The sequence below is a fragment of the Salmo salar genome, chromosome 22 (genome assembly GCF_965601325.2).
Source record: "Salmo salar chromosome 22, fSalSal1, whole genome shotgun sequence".
In the NCBI taxonomy this organism is placed as follows: Eukaryota; Metazoa; Chordata; class Actinopteri; order Salmoniformes; family Salmonidae; genus Salmo; species Salmo salar.
The window spans coordinates 30,954,018-30,972,771 of NC_138312.1; the positions used below are offsets into that span (position 1 = coordinate 30,954,018).

At 44.6% G+C, this 18,754-nt stretch overlaps 2 protein-coding genes across 3 annotated transcripts in view; one reads left to right on the plus strand and one right to left on the minus strand.

Annotated features, from left to right (window-relative positions):
* The window catches only part of LOC106583223 (FKBP prolyl isomerase 11), a 45,320-nt gene extending 28,755 nt beyond the window's left edge, over positions 1-16,565 (minus strand). The window contains exon 1 of the mRNA XM_082967476.1: positions 16,252-16,565. Coding sequence (XP_082823602.1) covers positions 16,252-16,298 — 47 coding nt within the window. The 5' untranslated portion in view covers positions 16,299-16,565. The remainder of the gene's footprint in view (positions 1-16,251) is intronic.
* The window catches only part of LOC106583220 (receptor tyrosine-protein kinase erbB-3), a 45,365-nt gene that overhangs the window by 16,414 nt on the left and 10,197 nt on the right, over positions 1-18,754 (plus strand). For both annotated transcript variants that reach the window (XM_014167141.3, XM_014167142.3), the window contains exons 5-20: positions 988-1,050; positions 1,188-1,306; positions 1,449-1,590; positions 1,814-1,927; positions 2,140-2,257; positions 11,037-11,110; positions 11,252-11,342; positions 13,644-13,861; positions 13,989-14,121; positions 14,243-14,336; positions 14,616-14,770; positions 14,878-14,931; positions 15,074-15,215; positions 15,364-15,483; positions 15,653-15,751; positions 18,286-18,471. In XM_014167141.3, the coding sequence (XP_014022616.2) occupies positions 988-1,050; positions 1,188-1,306; positions 1,449-1,590; positions 1,814-1,927; positions 2,140-2,257; positions 11,037-11,110; positions 11,252-11,342; positions 13,644-13,861; positions 13,989-14,121; positions 14,243-14,336; positions 14,616-14,770; positions 14,878-14,931; positions 15,074-15,215; positions 15,364-15,483; positions 15,653-15,751; positions 18,286-18,471 (1,922 nt within the window). The remainder of the gene's footprint in view (positions 1-987; positions 1,051-1,187; positions 1,307-1,448; positions 1,591-1,813; positions 1,928-2,139; positions 2,258-11,036; positions 11,111-11,251; positions 11,343-13,643; positions 13,862-13,988; positions 14,122-14,242; positions 14,337-14,615; positions 14,771-14,877; positions 14,932-15,073; positions 15,216-15,363; positions 15,484-15,652; positions 15,752-18,285; positions 18,472-18,754) is intronic.

Below are 18,754 nucleotides of genomic sequence, written 5' to 3' on the forward strand. Positions count from 1 at the left end.
CGTTCCACTTCATGATTGTGGCCCACTTGTTGTTGATTCTTCACAAAAAATTACAGTTTTATATCTTTATGTTTGAAGCCTGAAATGTGGCAAAAGGTCGAAAAGTTCAAGGGGGCCGAATACTTTCACAAGGCACTGTATGTATTCAGATTAGTGCTAGGACTGCTATTATATACACTACCGTTCAAAAGTTTGGGGTCACTTAGAAATGTCATTGTTTTTGAAAGAAAAGCACATTTTTTGTTCATTAAAATAACATGAAATTGATCAGAAATACAGTGTAGACATTCTTAATGTTGTAAATGACTATTGTAGCTGGAAACGGCAGATTTTTTTATGGAATATCTACGTAGGCGTGCAGAGGCCCATTATCAGCAACCATCACTCCTGTGTTCCAATAGCACGTCGTGTTAGCTAATCCAAGTTTATCCTTTTAAAAGGCTAATTGATCGTTAGAAAACCCTTTTGCAATTATGTTAGCACAGCTGAAAACTGTTGTTCTGATTAAAGAAGCAATAAAACTGGCCTTCTTCAGACTAGTTGAGTATCTGTAGCATCAGCATTTGTGGGTTCGATTACAGGCTCAAAATGTCCAGAAACAATTAACTTTCTTCTGAAACTCATCAGTCTATTCTTGTTCTGAGAAATGAAGGCTATTCCATGCGAGAAATTGCCAAGAACTGAAGATCTGGTACAACGCTGTGTACTACTCCCTTCACAGAACAGCGCAAACTGACTCTAACCAGAATAGAAAGAGGAGTGGGAGGCCCCGGTGCACAACTGAGCAAGAGGACAAGTACATTAGACTGTCTAGTTTGAGAAACAGACGCCTCACAAGTCCTCAACTGGCAGCTTCATTAAATTGTACCCGTAAAACACCAGTCTCAATGTCAACAGTGAAGAGGTGACTCCGGGAGGCTGGCCTTCTTCTATGGTTTTGTGTGATGTAGCTTTTATGTTTTCTAACATTTCTGACATGTTTTTCAGAGCCATGTGATGAGGCATGCGGAGGTCCATGTTGGGGGCCCAGGAATGACACCTGCCAGAGCTGTGAGTCACTTTTGACCCCTGGCTCTCATTTTCTGACAACACTAGATAGCTTCGCTCTGATGTAATGTCCTACAACCCAGCTCAGTCAGTTTGCTTGGCTCAAAGTACTCTCTATCTCTCTTTCTCTGCCCCCCCAGTGACGAAGACAGTGTGTGCCCCTCAGTGTAATGGCCGCTGCTTTGGGAGGAGTCCTAGTGAGTGCTGTCATATGGAGTGTGCAGGAGGTTGCACCGGACCACTGGACACCGACTGCTTTGTGAGTTTGCTATACACACAAACACACCGCAAAGAAGTCTTAAAAGTAGTTCTGATAGTCATTGCATAGAAATGAATGGGTTAAAACTATACTACTAAGCAATGCATACAGTATCATATAACTGTGTATTTTCTCTATCCAGGCCTGCCGTAACTTCAACAACTCAGGCTCCTGTGTGCCCCAGTGTCCCCAGACCCTCATCTACAACAAGCACACCTTCAAACTGGAGCCCAACCCCAGCGCCAAGTACCAGTACAGTTCCATCTGTGTGGCCCAGTGCCCCAGTGAGTCCACACACAGCATGCTCTACCCACTTCCCCTCATTGGTCAACTCCTGGCCATAACCATGACCATCATGTCTCACTCATTGTCCTCATTCAATCTATAAATGTTCTAGCATGGTCCAATCTTCCTGTGGATTTCCCTATGGATTTTAATGATTTGGTTTTCTCCCTTTACCTGTCCCTCTGCCCCACTCTTTCTCTCTCACATTACATTCCTCCTCAGCTCATTTTGTGGTGGACGGGAGCTCGTGTGTGAGCAGCTGCCCTTCTTATAAGACGGAGATGGAGAAGAAAGGAGTGAAGAGGTGTGAGCCTTGTGGAGGCCTCTGTCCCAAAGGTACCCGGCTGTCCGGTGCCCATATATACACCCTTCAACTATCATTGCTTTATAGAGAGTCTTCTACTCCAGCAACATGCCCTTATGACTCATGTTCTGAAACTTTGGCTTTATTAATTATTTCCTCTCCTCTCCTCTCCTCTCCTCTCCTCTCCTCTCCTCTCCTCTCCTCTCCTCTCCTCTCCTCTCCTCTCCTCTCCTCTCATCTCTAGCTTGTCAAGGAACAGGCACAGCCTCCAGACAGACAGTGGACTCTCAGAACATTGACAGTTTCATCAACTGCACCAAGATCCAGGGTAGCCTGCACTTCCTAGTCACCGGGATTAAAGGGTGAGTGACAGCAGCAATATTCTATCAAAATTGCATGGCTTGGGGTAGTCTAGCTGCCTCTGGAGCACATGTACGATGTATTGCTACCAGCATAGGTTCCAATCTGGCCCAATGTTTTCACAGCACTCTTTCTCCTACCTTTCAGCTCTAGCTCTTTCTATCCAATAAACATACAAAATACTGAAATATATACAGTACCAGTAAAAGGTTAAGTACCAGTAAATCTACTCATTCAAGGGTTTTTCTTAATTTTTTTACTATTTTCTACATTGTAGAATAATAGTGAAGACATCAAAACTATGAAATAACACATATGGCATCATGTAGTAACCAAAAAAGTGTTAAACAAATCATAATATATGTTCGATTTTAGATTCTTCAAAGTAGCCACCCTTTGCCTTGATGACAGCTTTGCACACTCTTGGCATTCTCTCAACCAACTTCATGAGGTAGTCACCTGGAATGCATTTCAGTTAACAGGTGTGCCTTGTTAAAAGTTAATTTGTGGAATTTCTTTGCTTCTTCATGCGTTTGAGGCAATCAAATCAAAATCAAATCAAATTCTCACATGCACCGAATACAACAGGTGTGGACCGCACAGTGAAATGCTTACTTACAAGCCCTTAACCAGCAATGCAGTTTTAAGAAAATTCCCGAAGAATAACAAATAATTAAAGAGCAGCACTAAATTACAATAGTGGTGCTATATACAGGTGGTACAGGTTCAGAGTCAATGTGCAGGGACACCGGTGTCGAGGTAACTGAGGTAATCTGTACATGTAGCTAAAGTTATTAAAGTGACTATGTATAGATAATAACCGAAAGTAGCAGCAGCGTAGAAGAGGGTGGGGGCAATGCAAATAGCCTGGGTAGCCATTTGATTAATGTTCAGGAGTCTTATGGCTTGGGGGTAGAAGCTGTTTAGAAGCTTCTTGGACCTAGACTTGGTGCTCCGGTACTGCTTACCGTGCGGTAGCAAAGAGAAAAGTCTATGACTAGGGTGGCTGGAGTCTTTGACAATTTTTAGGGCCTTCCCCTTACACCGCCTGGTATAGAGATCCTGGATGGCAGGAAGCTTGGCCCCTGTGATGTACTGGGCCATACGCACTACCCTCTGTAGTGCCTTGTGGTTGGAGGCCGAGCAGTTGCCATACCAGGCAGTGATACATTCCATCAGAATGCTCCCGATGGTGCAGCTGTAAAACCTTTTGAGGATCTGAGGACCCATGCCAAATAATTTCAGTCTCCTGAAGGGGAATAGGTTTTGTCATGCCCTCTTCACGACTGTCTTGGTGTGCTTGGACCATGTTCGTTTGTTGGTGATGTGGACGTCAAGGAACTTGAAGCTCTCAACCTGCTCCACTACAGCCCCGTCGACGATAATGGGGATGTGTTCGGTCCTCCTTTTCCTGTAGTACACAATCATCTCTCTTGTCTTGATCATATTTAGGGAGAGGTTGTTGTCCTTGCACCATACGGTCAGGCCTCTGACCTCCTCCCTATAGGCTGTCTCATCATTGTCGGTGATCAGGCCTATCACTGTTGTGTCATCTGCAAACTTAATGATCGTGTTGGAGTTGTGCCTGGCCGTGCAGTCATGAGTGAATATTGAGTACAGGAGGGGACTGAGCACATACCCCTGAGGGGCCCACATGTTGAGAATCAGCGTGGCGGATGTGTTGTTACCTACCCTTACCACCGTCGGTAGTCATTTAGGCAGGTTACCTTCGTTTTCTTGGGCACAGGGACTATGGTGGTCTACTTGAAACATGTTGGTATTACAGACTCAGACAGGGAGAGGATGAAAATGTCAGTGAAGACACTTGCCAGTTGGTCAGCGCATGCTCAGGGTACGCGTCCTGGTAATCCGTCTGGCCCTGCGGTCTTGTGAATGTTGACCTGTTTAACCTGTTATGGTTGGGGGCAGTATTTTCACGGCCGGATAAAAAACGTACCCGATTTAATCTGATTATTACTCCTGCCCAGAAACTAGAATATGCATATAATTATTAGCTTTGGATAGAAAACACTCCAAAGTTTCTAAAACTGTTTGAATGGTGTCTGTGAGTATAACAGAACTCATTTGGCAGGCCAAAACCTGAGAGGATTCCATGCAGGAAGTGCCCTGTCTGACAATTTCTTGCCCTTCTTGATTATCTCTATCCATTACAGGGGATCTCTGCTGTTACGTGACACTTCCTACGGCTCCCATGGGCTCTCAGAAGGCGGCAAAAAGCTGAATCGTGGCTTTGCAGGCTCTGGCTGAAAAAAAGTAGCGCGTTTGGATAGTGGCTGGTTACAGTACTGTGAGACTCAGGCTCGTGCCCGAGTCGACCCCATGCTTTATTTTCTTTCGTCTGTTTACCTAAACGCAGATTCCCGGTCGGAATATTATCGCTTTTTTACGAGAAAAATTGCATAAAAATTGATTTTAAACAGCGGTTGACATGCTTCGAAGTACGGTAATGGAATATTTAGAAATTTTTGTCACGAAATGCGCCATGCTCGTGACCCTTATTTACACTTCGGATAGTGTCTTGAACGCACGAACAAAACGCCGTTATTTGGATATAACAATGGATTATTTTGAACCAAACCAACATTTGTTATTGAAGTAGCAGTCCTGGGAGTGCATTCTGACGAAGAACACCAAAGGTAATCAAACTTTTGTAATAGTAAATCGGAGTTTGGTCAGAGCTAAACTTGGTGGGTGTCTAAATAGCTAGCCGTGATGGCTGGGCTATCTACTCAGAATATTGTAAAATGTGCATTCACCGAAAAGCTATTTTAAAATCGGACACCTCGATTGCACAACGGAGTTCTGTATCTATAATTCTTAAAATAAGTTATGTTTTTTGTGAACGTTTATCGTGAGTAATTTAGTAAATTCACCGGAGGTTTGCGGGGGGTATGCTAGTTCTGAACGTCACATGCTAATGTAAAAAGCTGGTTTTTGATATAAATATGAACTTGATTGAACAAAACATGCATGTATTGTATAACATAATGTCCTAGGTGTGTCATCTGATGAAGATCATCAAAGGTTAGTGCTGCATTTAGCTGTGGTTTTGTTTTTTGTGACATTATATGCTAGCTTGAAAAATGGGTGTCTGATTATTTCTGGCTGGGTACTCTGCTGACATAATCTAATGTTTTGCTTTCGCTGTAAAGCCTTTTTGAAATCGGACAGTGTGGTTAGATAAAGGAGAGTCTTGTCTTTAAAATGCTGGAAAATAGTCATATGTTTGAAAAATTGACGTTTTTGTATTTTTGAGGAATTTGTAATTCGCGCCACGCCTATCGTTGGATATTGGAGCAGGTGTTCCGCTAGCGGAACGTCTAGATGTAAGAGGTTAATGTTGCATCTAGACGTTCCGCTAGCGGAACGCCTCGCCAATATCCAATGGAAGAACGTGGCGCGAAATACAAAACCCTCAAATGCAATAATTTCAATTTTTCAAACATACGACTATTTTACACCATTTTAAAGACAAGACTCTCGTTAATCTAATCACATTGTCCAATTTCAAAAAGGCTTTACAGCGAAAGCAAAACATTAGATTATGTTAGGAGAGGCGTTCAGGTCACTATCCAAAGGGTAACGCGCGAGCGCATATCGAGACAAAACATTTCAAAATGTTCCTTTACCGTACTTAGAAGCATGTCAAACGCCGTTTAAAATCAATTTTTATGGTATTTTGTCTCGTAAAATAGCGATAATATTCCAACCGGACAATAGTGTATTCATTCAAAGAGGAAAAGAAAAAACAGCATGGTCGCGGGACCGCGCATATCCAATCTCTTAGTCACCAGGCAGACCACTGACAAACTGTGCTACTATACTCTGCCCAGAGACAGGAGACGCCTCAATCCGCTTTCTGAAGGTTTTAGAGAGCCAATGGAAGCCTTAGAAAGTGCGACGTAACCCCACATATACTGTAGTTTCGAAAGGGACTAGAAAGAAGAACTACAAATTCGCAGACAGGCCACTTCCTGCTTGGAATCTTCAGGTTTTTGCCTGCCATATGAGTTCTGTTATACTCACAGACACCATTCAAACAGTTTTAGAAACTTCAGAGTGTTTTCTATCCAAATCTACTAATAATATGAAAATATTTTACTCTGGGTCCGAGAAGTAGGCCGTTTAATTTGGGTACGTTTTTCATTCGGCCGTGAAAATACTGCCCCCTATAGCGAAGAGGTTAAAGGTCTTACTCACATCGGCTGCGGAGAGCGTGATCACACAGTCGTCCGGAACAACTGATGCTCTCATTCATGTTATTCAGCTCATCAGGTAGACTCGTATCACTGGGGGGCTCTTGGCTGTGCTTCCCTTTGTAGTCTGTAATAGTTTGCAAGCCCTGCCACGTCCGAAAAGCGTTGGAGCTGGTGTAGTACGATTCAATCTTAGTCCTGTATTGATGCTTTGCCTGTTTGATGGTTCGTCAGAGGGCATAACGGGATTTCTTATAAGCTTCCGGGTTAGAGTCCCGCTCCTTGAAAGCTCTACCCTTTAGCTCAGTGCGAATGTTGCCTATAAGCCATGGCTTCTGATTCGGGTATGTACTTACAGTCACTGTGGGGACGACGTCATCGATGCACTTACTGAAGCCAATGACTGATGTGGTGTACTCCGCAAAACAGTCCTGTAGTTTAGCATCTGCTTCATTTGACCAGTTTTTTTAAAGACCGAATCCCTGGTGCTTCCTGCTTTCATTTTAGCTTGAAAGCAGGAATCAGGAGGATAGAATTATGGTCAGATTTGCCGAATAGAGGGCGAGGGAGAGCTTTGCACTCTGTGTGTGGAGTAAAGGTGGTCTAGAGTTGTTTTCCCTCTGGTTGCACATTTAACATGCTGATAGAAGTTAGGTAAAACTGATTTAAGTTTCACTGCATTAAAGTCCCCGGCCACTAGGAGCGCCACCTCTGGATGAGCGTTTTCCTGTTTGCTTATGGCGGTATACTACAACGTTTCAGGTAAGTACACAAATTCAGACTGTGTTGAAGTAAAAATGTTTATTACAGCAACAGGGGCAGGCAAACAACAGGTCAAGGCAGGCAGGGGTCAATAATCCAGAGTGGTGGGGCAAAGGTACAGAACGGCAGGCAGGCTCAGGGTCGGGTCAGGCAGAGGTCGGTAATCCAGAGTAGGGGCAAAGGTACAGGACGGCAAGCAGGGTTAGGGGCAGGCAGAGTGGTCAAGCAGCCGGACAGGCAAGGGTCAAAACCAGGAGGGCAAGAAAAAGAGACTGGGGAAAAGCAGGAGCTGAGAAAAATGCTGGTTGACTTGACAAACAAGAAGAACTGGCAACAGACAAACAGAACACAGGTATAAAAGGTACAGGGGATAATGAGGAAGATGGGCAAGACCTGTAGGGGTGGAGACAATTACAAGGACAGGTGAAACAGATCAGGGCGTGACAGTACACCCCCCCAGGGACGGCACCTGACATCCTATCTGGGCGCATACCTGGTTGAGTGGGGTACTGGTGTTGGAATTCAGAGAAAAGGCCTGGGACCAGGATGTCCCTAGCGGAGACCCAGCACCTTTCCTCCGTGCCATAACCCTCCCAGTCAACCAGGTACTGGAAACCCCTGCCCCAAGGTCGAACCTTCAGGAGACATCTCACCCTATACACCGGTTGGCTGTTGATGAGAGAGGGGAGAGGGGTGGGCCTGGAAACAGGAGACAAAAGGCTGTGAGACATGGGTTTACATCTAGACACATGAAAATTAGGAAGTATACGGAGGGTACGGGGCAACAGAGGACGAATAGCAAAGGGTCTAATGATCTTGGAGCAGGGGGAAAAAATGTCTCTGCTTCCTGGGGTGTAGCCGCGGGGCTATAGCGGTGTGCCAGCGCATCCGACTTAACATCCTTGGGTACCGGTCGGTGTTGCGGAAGCGAAGTGGCCTTACTGAATCCTCCCGGAAGTCCTGGCACACTGCGGGAATGGCGGAGAGGTCCGGAGCAGAACGGGCACCAGCTCACAATGGCACCAGTAGACCAGTCAATCAAGGGATTGTGCCACTGGAGCCAAGAGAATCCCAATACCAAAGGAACCTGCGGAGAATCAATTAGCAGGAATTGGATCGTCTCGCTGTGGTTCCCGACACTCGTAGGTTGATGGAGGTGGTATGGTGGGTGACCCAGCCTATAGAACGCCTGTCTAGTGCTCTAACATTCATGGGAAAGGAGAGGGGTTGAGTGGGGATGCCCAGCTCGGACACCAGGGACTCATATCGGCCCCCGAGTTGATGAGTATCTGGAGAGACTTGGACTGGTCGCCCCACAGCAGGGTGGCATGGAGAGGGGGGAAAGTAGGGGGAGAAGCTAAATTGTCCTTAGGACCCACCAGAGTACTCATCCCTACCAATGAGCTAGATCTTTTGAAGGGACATGTAAACACATAATGATCGGCAGTACCGCAATACAGACAACTCTGGGTGTTAAGTCTGCATACGCGTTCGGCTGGAGACAGCCTAGCCCTGCCGAGCTGCTTTGGCTTGGGAAGAGGTAAACTAGCAGTCTTCGGAGACTCTTGGAGGAACTCGGGTAAGCACGGATCCTTTCATGGACGTAGACGCTGGAGACTTCCGGAGTCCATCAGATGCAAGGTGGGATCCTTGAGTGAGAGATTGGGACCGCAATCAGTCCTTTTCTCCCTCCTACATTCCCGTAGCCGTCCATCAAGCTGGATGGTCAAAGCGATGAGTGAGTCGAGATCCGTCAGTAGTTCCCGGGCTGCAAGTTCGTCCTTTACTTCCTCCGATACACCGTGCAGGAAAGTGTCCAACAACGCTTCCGGGTTCCAGGCACCCTCCGCTGCTAGCGTGTGGAAATCCACCGCATAGTCTGCCACACTGAGGGAGTCCTGCCAAAGCTGGAGTAACCTCCGGGCAGCTTCTCTCCCGGACGCCGGCACGTCAAACTTTTGTCACCTCCGACCACGAATACCTCCAGACTGAGGCAGATGGCGGATTGTTGCACCCACACCACCGTGGCCCAGGCGAGTGCCCTCCCGGACACCAGCGTAATGATGTACGCTATCTTCGAACGGTCCAAGGGGAATGAAGAAGGCTGCAGCTCGAAAACGAGGGAGCACTGGCACAGAAAGGCCCAGCAGGTTCTGGAATCTCCATCGTAGCACTCCGGTGGAGGTAAGTGGGGTTCCTGGGAAACCGGGGTGACGTCGATGCTACCAGCCGGGTTACTTAAGGGCTGGGAGGTTACCGTTGTGGTAGGCTGCCAGTAGGCATCCCATGGAATTGCTCCCGCAATGCGTCCAAAGCTAGGTCGTGACATTCGGCCACGGCCTGGAACCTTTCCATCAGACCGCAAAGCAACTCCTTGTGCCTACCAATGGTGGCTCCTTGGGAGGAGATGGCATTGTGGAGCTTGTCCAAGTCTGCTGGGTCAGTCATGGCCAGTTCGTACTATAACGTTTCAGGTAAGATCCAAATGCAGACTGTGTTGAAGTAACAATGTTTATTACAGCAACAGGGGCAGGCAAACGACAGGTCAAGGCAGGCAGGGTTCGATAATCCAGAGTGGTGGGGCAAAGGTACAAGACGGCAGGCAGGCTCAGGGTCAGGTCAGGAAGAGGTTGGTAATCCAGAGTAGGGGCAAAGGTACAGGATGGCAGGCAGGCTCAGGGTCAGGGGCAGGCAGAGTGGTCAGGCAGGCGGGCTCAGAGTCCAGACAGGCAAGGGTAAAAACCAGGAGGGCGAGAAAAAGAGAGACTGGGGAAAAGCAAGAGCTGAGAAAACGCTGGTTGACTTGACAAACAAGAAGAACTGGCAACAGACCAACAGAGAACACAGGTATAAATGCACAGAGGATAATGGGGAAGATGAGCGACACCTGGAGGGGGGTGGAGACAATCACAAGGACAGATGAAACAGATCAGGGTGTGACATATACAGCTCATTGAGTGCGGTTTTAGTGCCAGCATCAGTCTGTGGTGGTATGTATACGTATATATGTAAAAAAGCGATAATATTCCGACCAAGAAGGCGTGTTTAGGTTCAAAGAGAGAGAAAATAAAAACATGGGGTCGACTCGTGCACACGCCTCCATCCCATTGTCCTCTGATAGAGCACTTACCAAAAGCGCTAATGTTTTTCAGCCAGTGGCTGGAATTACATCATTCAGCTTTTTCCCAACTTCTGAGAGCCTATGGGAGCCGTAGGAAGTGTCACGTTACAGCAAAGATCCTCAGTTTTCATTAAAGAGAGCCAAGAAGAACAAGAACTTGTCAGACAGGTCACTTCCTGTAAGGAATCTTCTCAGGGTTTTGCCTGCCATATGAGTTCTGTTATACTCACAGACACCATTCAAACAGTTTTAGAAACTTTAGGGTGTTTTCTATCCAAAGCCAATAATTATATGCATATTCTCGTTTCTGGGTAGTAGTAATAACCAGATTAAATTGGGTACGTTTTTTATCCGGCCGTGCAAATACTGCCCCCTACCCCCAACAGGTTAAGACAAAGGGTGGCTACTTTGAAAAATCTCAAATATAAATTATATTTTCATTTGTTTAACACTTTTTTGGTTACTACATGATTCCATATATGTTATTTCATAGTTTTGATGTCTTCAGTATTATTCTACAATGTAGAAAATAGTAAAAATAAAGAAAAACCTTGGAATGAGTTGGTGTGTCCAAACTTTTGACTGGAAGTGTTTACATATTCAAAATGGCACAGTAATGTCAACTTGTGTTCACTTTTCAATGGACCTCACTAGTTCTGTTGGATGATCTTCTATACACAGTGATCCCTACAACAACATCACAGCTTTGGACCCAGAGAAACTGAAGATCTTCAGAACTGTGAGAGAGATCACAGGTGTGTGTGTGTGTGTATATATATATGTGTGTGTGTTGAAGTTTCAAATGCATGTGTCTGTTTAGTGGCAGCAGTGTGAGTGATATGATATATTCGTGTTTGGAAGGTGTTCTGTGTTTTAACACTTTCTGCGGTTGCTAGACGTTCTGAGTATCCAGTCGTGGCCTGAAACTCTGACTGACCTGTCGGTGTTCTCTAACTTGGCAACCATACAAGGAAGAACCCTCTACAGGTGACCATCTATCTCTGTCTTTCTCACTCTCTGACATTAGACTTGTCTTTGTCTCTCTGCACTTAAGAAATATCTCTTTCACTTTCTACAGTATGTGTCCACTGAACCCATTTCCATCTCCATCTGTGCTTAACTGCATTGTAGACATGCATGCATAGACTGACCTGTTGTGTCTTGTGTGTCATGTCACCATTTTATCTCTCATCCCCTTTCACCCCATTTCTGCTCCTCTCTCTCTCTCTCTCTCTCTCTCTCTCTCTCGTTCCATCAGCGGAGGGCACTCTAAAAAGTCCAGTAGTGTGTGTGACAGTTGTTTTACTAATCTACCTGACTACTAATCTTCCTGATACTGTGTGAACTGATAAAACAACATCATACTCAGACAATGCTAAACAAAACAAAAATCCTCTGAATTGGTTACGAGTTGTCTTGAACTGTATGAGAAGTGTCTCAGCTGGTGATTTTAGTGTAGGTTGAGGTATAATCCTCATGATTGTATTCTGAACTTGATCATACCTTATGACCACCAGTGGATGAGGGAGGACGATTTTCTTTTCATGAGCATGGCCTTATTTGTATTACAGCATATTGGATGACTCTCATTCATATTCCATTCACCCAGTTCAATGTAACAGCGATAGGAGTAGGCTACTACATGATCCTCTAATTTTCCATATACCCATCATGAGGTTGCTACATCCTAGCCTATGAATGAAAGTTTACAACGTAGGTGCACACAGGTCGAGAGACAAATTTGAGGTGACAGACAGTGACATTCAATACCGCCTTACACACTCTTGCCTGCATCTAGCTGATATAGGCTGTGATCATTAGTCCAACAGCTGCAAACGAGAGTTTCTATTGGACAAATTCAGGTATGTTTATCCCCGTTTTGTTCCGTTTGCTTCCGTTTAAGAAACGTTTTTCAACAGAATGATTACACCCCTGATCACGCGTAACAGAGTTCACTCTCATAACAGCCACATTGTATTCCTGCTCTTCCCTTTGCTTGTGGGCTTCAATGCACAACAAATCATCTGTATGCGACCAGGCGAAAAAACCTTTCCAAGCCAAACCTCTACAAACAGCTCACATCGTTGTCACCATAAGCTAAAGTAACGTCATAGTCAGCATAGCTAAAATAACTAACGTGTTAGTAAACCCGCTAAAATCATACAGTAAAGTTAGTGTACAGTCAGTAAGCAGTTACACCGGCAGGCCCTGGTGGCAATAAATTAGTAAAACCAAAAGCTTAACTTGACTTGGAAGAGCTCCAATGTTGTGTTGGAAAGTCATAGCCAGCTAGCTAACATAGCATCCCTCTGTTTGAGCAGGGTGTTTCAGTAGGCTAAACTAGCTAGCTGCATTTGCTAGCTAAGTAAGTGAAACTGAAAGTGAAAAAAATGACTCTCTCTCTCTCGATTTCTCTCTTGCTTCTCCTTCATTTTGGAAGAAAGTAATTTGTTCAAAACTGTTCAACTATTGTCTTTCTGTCTCTACTCACCACATTTTATACACTGCAGTGCTAGCTAGCTGTAGTTTATGCTTTCAGTACTAGATTAATTCTCTGATCCTTTGATTGGGTAGACAACATGTCGGTTCATGCTGCAAGAGCTCTGATAGGTTTGAGGACGTCCTCCGGAAGTTGTCATAATTACTGTGTAAGTCTATGGAAGGGGGAGAGAACCATGAGCCTCCTAGGTTTTGTATTGAAGTCAATGTACCCAGAGGAGGACGGAAGCTAGCTGTCCTACGGCAACACCATGGTGCTACCCTACAGAGTGCTGTTGAGGCTACTATAGGCCTTCTTTTCAAAATTGTGTGTTTTAACCAGTTATTTGGTGACATGTCATTGTATTTACTATAGTTTTATCTTAATAACTTTTTTTAATGTTTTACATTTTAAATGTTTATGAAATTCACTGAGGAGGATGGTCCTCCCCTTCCTCCCGTGAGCAGTCTCCACTGATGACCACATTGGGTATTAGGAGTCTCTACCACAATAGCATATGAATTCCCTACATAATAACAACACACACATTTTCTGTCTACATGTAGACAATTAATTCATGTTTGGGAGCAGCAATGCCATATGCGGGATTCATTTACTTCTCTGTCCTGACTTGATTGATGTTCCCAGCACCAATATACATTTGTACATATTTTTTTCTGAAATATCCTCCATTCCCTCCACCTTAATTGTTCTCTCTCTCTTGGCTCTCCCTCTTTCTGTCATCACCCTATCCCTCTACCTTGCTCCTCTTCCTCCTCCTGCGTTCTTCCCTCCTCCCTCTTCTTCAGGGGCTACGCCCTGCTGGTAATGCGTATCCCGTCACTGACCTACCTGGGGCTGCGCTCACTGCAGAGCATCAATGACGGCGGCGTCTACATCACAGGAAACAGGAAGTTATGCTACCAGCACACCGTCAACTGGACACGCCACTTCAGTAGTAGCTCCCGCCCACAGCGCCACCAGAAGAACATCGACATCAAGGACAACCGACCCCAGAGCCAATGTGGTGAGACGGGGGATAGAGGAGAGAGATTGGGTGAAATCTTCAAAATCATTAAGTAAATGTAATTGTTTTGCGGGTACACTAGTGAATTACTAATAGTTTTTTTTGCATATTTTTTGTGTGTGTGTAGTTGCGGAGGGGCACGTGTGTGACCCTCTGTGTTCGTCAGAGGGGTGTTGGGGTGCTGGGCCGGACCAGTGTCTATCCTGTAAGAACTACAGCCGGGGGGGAACCTGTGTCAATCAGTGCAGATTTCTCACTGGGTCAGTACTCATTCAAAACAATGCATTTTTATTATAATGTAGATTTGTCAGTATGTCTCAATGTGTGTACGTGACTATGTGTTTAACCTACTTTTCAATCTCAATCTCTGCTTTTCTCCAGGAAGGGGCGTGAGTTTACAAGTCTGAAGGGCGAGTGTATGCCCTGTCACTCGGAGTGTGAGGTCCAGGAGGGACAGCCCACCTGCATAGGACTGGTATGCTCACCTCTGACATCTGCCCATAGACCTCTCTCAAAGCATCTTAAAAAGACAGTTCTATGAGCTCAGAGTGATCAGTTGAAAAGTGTCTCTCAAAGTATATCCAAAATGTAATGCTTCACTGCCACCTTGTGGATAATATTTTGGACCACAATTACAAAGATATTGTCAACTGTCTCCATCTCTCCATCCCCCTCTACCGCTCTCTCCCCCTCTCTCGCTTGCTCGCTCTCTTGCTTTCTTTCTCCCTCTCACTCTCTCACTTTCTCTCGGCAGGGAGCTAATGAGTGTGTGGTGTGTGCCAGTCTGAGGGACGGTCCTCACTGTGTGTCCTCATGCCCTGAAGGAGTGATGGGGGAGAAGGGTCTCATCTTTAAATACCCCAACCAGCAGAGACGCTGTGAGCCCTGCCACCTCAACTGCACCCAGGGGTGAGAGACAAGTTAGAGAATGGGGCTAGTGTGTGTGTGTGTGTGTGTGTGTGTGTCTGTGTGTGTGTGTGTGTGTGTGTAAATATCTCTCTGCTCTGTGTTTTCAGTTGCTCAGGCCCAGGAATTGGGGACTGTTTGGACTCCACCAGATTAACTGATAGGTGAGTGTAGTTTCTATATTTTTTTTACCTGTGACTGACAACCTGATTTATCCTCACTGTAAGTTTTGTTTAGTCTAGAATGTAGCATTATTCATTATTGTATATCAGGTGCTGATTGGCTGATACATGTGTGTCTTTCCAGCCAATCCATTACAGGAATTGTTTTGGGAGTATTGGCAGCAGTGATAGTGGGCTTCTCCATCTTTGTGATGAGTGTTCTGTACCGCCGAGGTCTTGCCATCCGGCGCAAGAGAGCCATGAGGAGATACCTGGAGAGTGGAGAGGTGAGGTGGGAGGGGAGTGTGTGTGTGTCAGAGAGCGCCAGAGCGAGAGAGAGAATTAGGATCTCTTAATAAGAGTATGTGTATGTGTAGTCTATTGTCTTGATATGTGTTGATATTAATTGTGTGCATGACGTGTATGTGTCTGTAGAGTTTTGAGCCTTTGGACCCTGGTGAGAAAGTGGTCAAAGTTCATGCCAGGATCCTGAAGGACACGGAACTCCGTAAGATCAAGCTACTGGGCACCGGTGTGTTTGGCTCCGTCCACAAGGTGTTTACATCATTAACCGTCACCCTCTTAAAGCCCCTATTATCATCATCACCCTGCACCTCTCTGATTTTCCCGTAGGCCCTACATGTATTGTGCTACTTACCTTACTTGTTTTTGTTTCATTGTGAGGTAACCCCTCTCCCCCTCTCTTTTCCTCCATATTTCTCAGGGCATTTGGATTCCTGAAGGTGACTCAGTGAAGATCCCCGTGGCCATAAAGACTATTCATGATCGAATGGGGCAAAATACCTTCCATGAGATCACAGAGGTAAGAAAAGACTCTCACATGCCCACTCTCAAGAACCCCTGCCCCTTAAAGCATACTGACCTAATACCCACTTATCTTGACTCTTGCTGCACCCCACCGACACACATCACTGTTGCAGTTGTTAATATGTATGTTATTACCAGTCAAAAGTTTGGACACACCTACTCATTCCACAAATGAATTCTTAAAACCTGTTATGGCTAGGGGTTCCGCTAGTGGAACTTTTCGACAACATCCGGTGAAATTGCAGAGCGCAAAATTAATTTAAAAAAAAAAAGAAATATTTAACTTTCATACATTCACAAGTGCAATACACCAAATTAAAGCTTAACTTCTTGTTAATCTAGCCACCGTGTCAGATTTCAAAAAGTCTTTACGGCGAAAGCAAACCATGCGATTATCTGAGGACAGCACCCCATCAAACAAACACATGACAATCACATTTCAACCCGCCAGGCGTGACACAAAACTCAGAAATAACGATACAATTCATGTCTTACCTTTGAATAACTTCTTCTGTTGGCACTCCAGTATGTCCCATAAACATCACAAATGGTCCTTTTGTTCGATTAATTCTGTCGTTATATCTCCAAAATGTCAATTTATTTGGCGCGTTTGATTCAGAAAAACACCGGTTCCAACTCGCCCTGCATGACTACAAAATATCTAATAAGTTACCTGTAAACGCTGTCCAAACATTTCAAACAACTTTCCTAATCCAACTTTAGGTATTTTAAAACGTAAATAATTGATCAAATTTAAGACGGGATAAACTGTGTTCAATATCGGATAAAAACAACGTGAAGCGCGTGACTGTCACAACTTCCACCGAAGTTGGCTCCTCTCCTTGTTCGGGCGGCGTTCGGCGATCGACGTCACCGGTTTTCTAGCCATCGCCGCTCCATTTTTCATATGTCCATTGGTCTTGTCTTGTTTCATACAGACCTGGTTTTCATTTCCCCAATCAATCTACTTGTATTTAACCCTCTGTTTCCCATCATGTATTTGTGTGTAATTGTTTCATGTTATTGTGGTGTTTTGTTACGCGCCTTACTTTTGTTATGTTCCGTGTTTTGAGCGCATTTGAATTATGTAGTGCTCTCGTTTTGGAACAAAAATAAAAGTGTGCCTGTTATCATTACTCTGCTCTGACTTCGCCTCTAGTACACCCCTTGACAGTGACCTGGAGCGCGCATCAAAACAGTAGAGAGCACTAGGCTGGACCCTCGTTCTGAAGAGCCGTACTTCTTCATTTCTCTAAAGAAAAACATCAACCAATTTCTAAAGACTGTTGACATCTAGTGTAAGCAATAGGAACTGCAACCAAGTGCCACAGAAATCTAGGTTCCCATAGAAAACCAATTGAAAACAGTCACCTCAACAACAACAAAAATGCCTGGATGGTTTGTCCTCCCAGTTTCGCCTGCCAAATAAGTTCTGTTATACTCACAGACATTATTTTAACAATTTTCAAAACTTTTGAGTGTTTTCTATCCACATCTACCAATTATATGCATATCCTAGCTTCTGGGCCTGAGTAGCTGTCATGTCCTGACCAATATATAGGTATTATTTGTATTATATTTGGTCAGGACGTGGCAGAGGTATATTTGTTTTGTATTATGGGGTTTTGTGTGTGTGGTGTAGTGGGGTGTGTTAGTTTTGGTATAGGTTCTAGGTTTGTTTTTCTATGTGTAGAGTTGGGTGCTGGACTCTCAATTGGAGGCAGGTGTTTCTAGTTGCCTCTGATTGGGAGTCCTATAAGTAGGTGTGTGTTTGTTTGGTTTTCGTGGGTAGTTGTATTTTGCACTGTGTTTCGTTTCACCTGTGAAACTGTCACCTTTCTCCTTTGCGTGTTTATTTTGTTTTGTCGTTTCCATCTATAATAAATATGATGTGGAACAGTCAACCCGCTGCGTATTGGTCATCGAGTGATTTCGACATATCTTCCGATGAGGGAGAATACGAGGAACGTGACAGTAGCAGGCAGTTTACTTTGGGCACGCTTTTCATCCGGACGTGAAAATACCGCCCCCTATCCCAAAGAGGTTGACACACCTGTTAATTGAAATGCATTCCAGGTGACTACCTCATGAAGCTGGTTGAGAGAATTCCAAGACTATGCAAAGCTGTCATCAAGGCAAAGGGTAGCTACTTTGAAGAATATAAAATATTAAATATATTTTTATTTGTTTAACACATTTTTGGTTACTACATGATTCCATGTGTTATTTCATAGTTTTGATGTCTATTTTTTTGTGTCTATTCTACAATGTATAAAATAGTAAAAATAAAGAAAAACCCTTGAATGAGTAGGTGTGTCCAAACTTTTGACTATTTATATTGATATTGTTGTTTTTTATTACCATTTCATTATTTTATTTCACTTAGTTCTGCATGTTGCAGCTCGAGGCCTAAGATGTTCACTTTACCCTGCAATCACACCTGCAACCCTGTACATGTAACTATTAAACACTGAATCTCTGAGAAAAAAATAAACTCTTATTAATGCTGTTAGATGTTAACCCCTGCAGCACATGTTGGCGATGGGTAGCTTGGACCACCAGTACATCGTCAGGCTCTTAGGTGTCTGTCCAGGTGCTAGTCTCCAGCTGGTCACCCAGCTAAGCAATCAGGGGTCCTTACTGGAGCACATCAGACACCACGGGGATAGCCTGGACCCACAGAGGCTGCTCAACTGGTGTGTGCAGATTGCCAAGGTGAGATACCGGTGTGTGTGGTGGTGGTTGGTTGGTTGGTTGGTGGTGGTTGGGTGAGCGGGTGAGTGATTATGTACAGTGCCATCAGAAAGTATTCACACCCCTTGACTTTTTCCATATTTTGTTGTGTTACAGCCTGAATTTTTTACAAATTAATTAAAAGTGAAAAGCTGATATGTCTTGGGTCAATAAGTATTCAACCTCTTTGTTATGGCAAGCATAAAAACGTACAGGAGTAAAAATGTGCTTAAGAAGTCACATAATAAGTTGCATGGACATGATT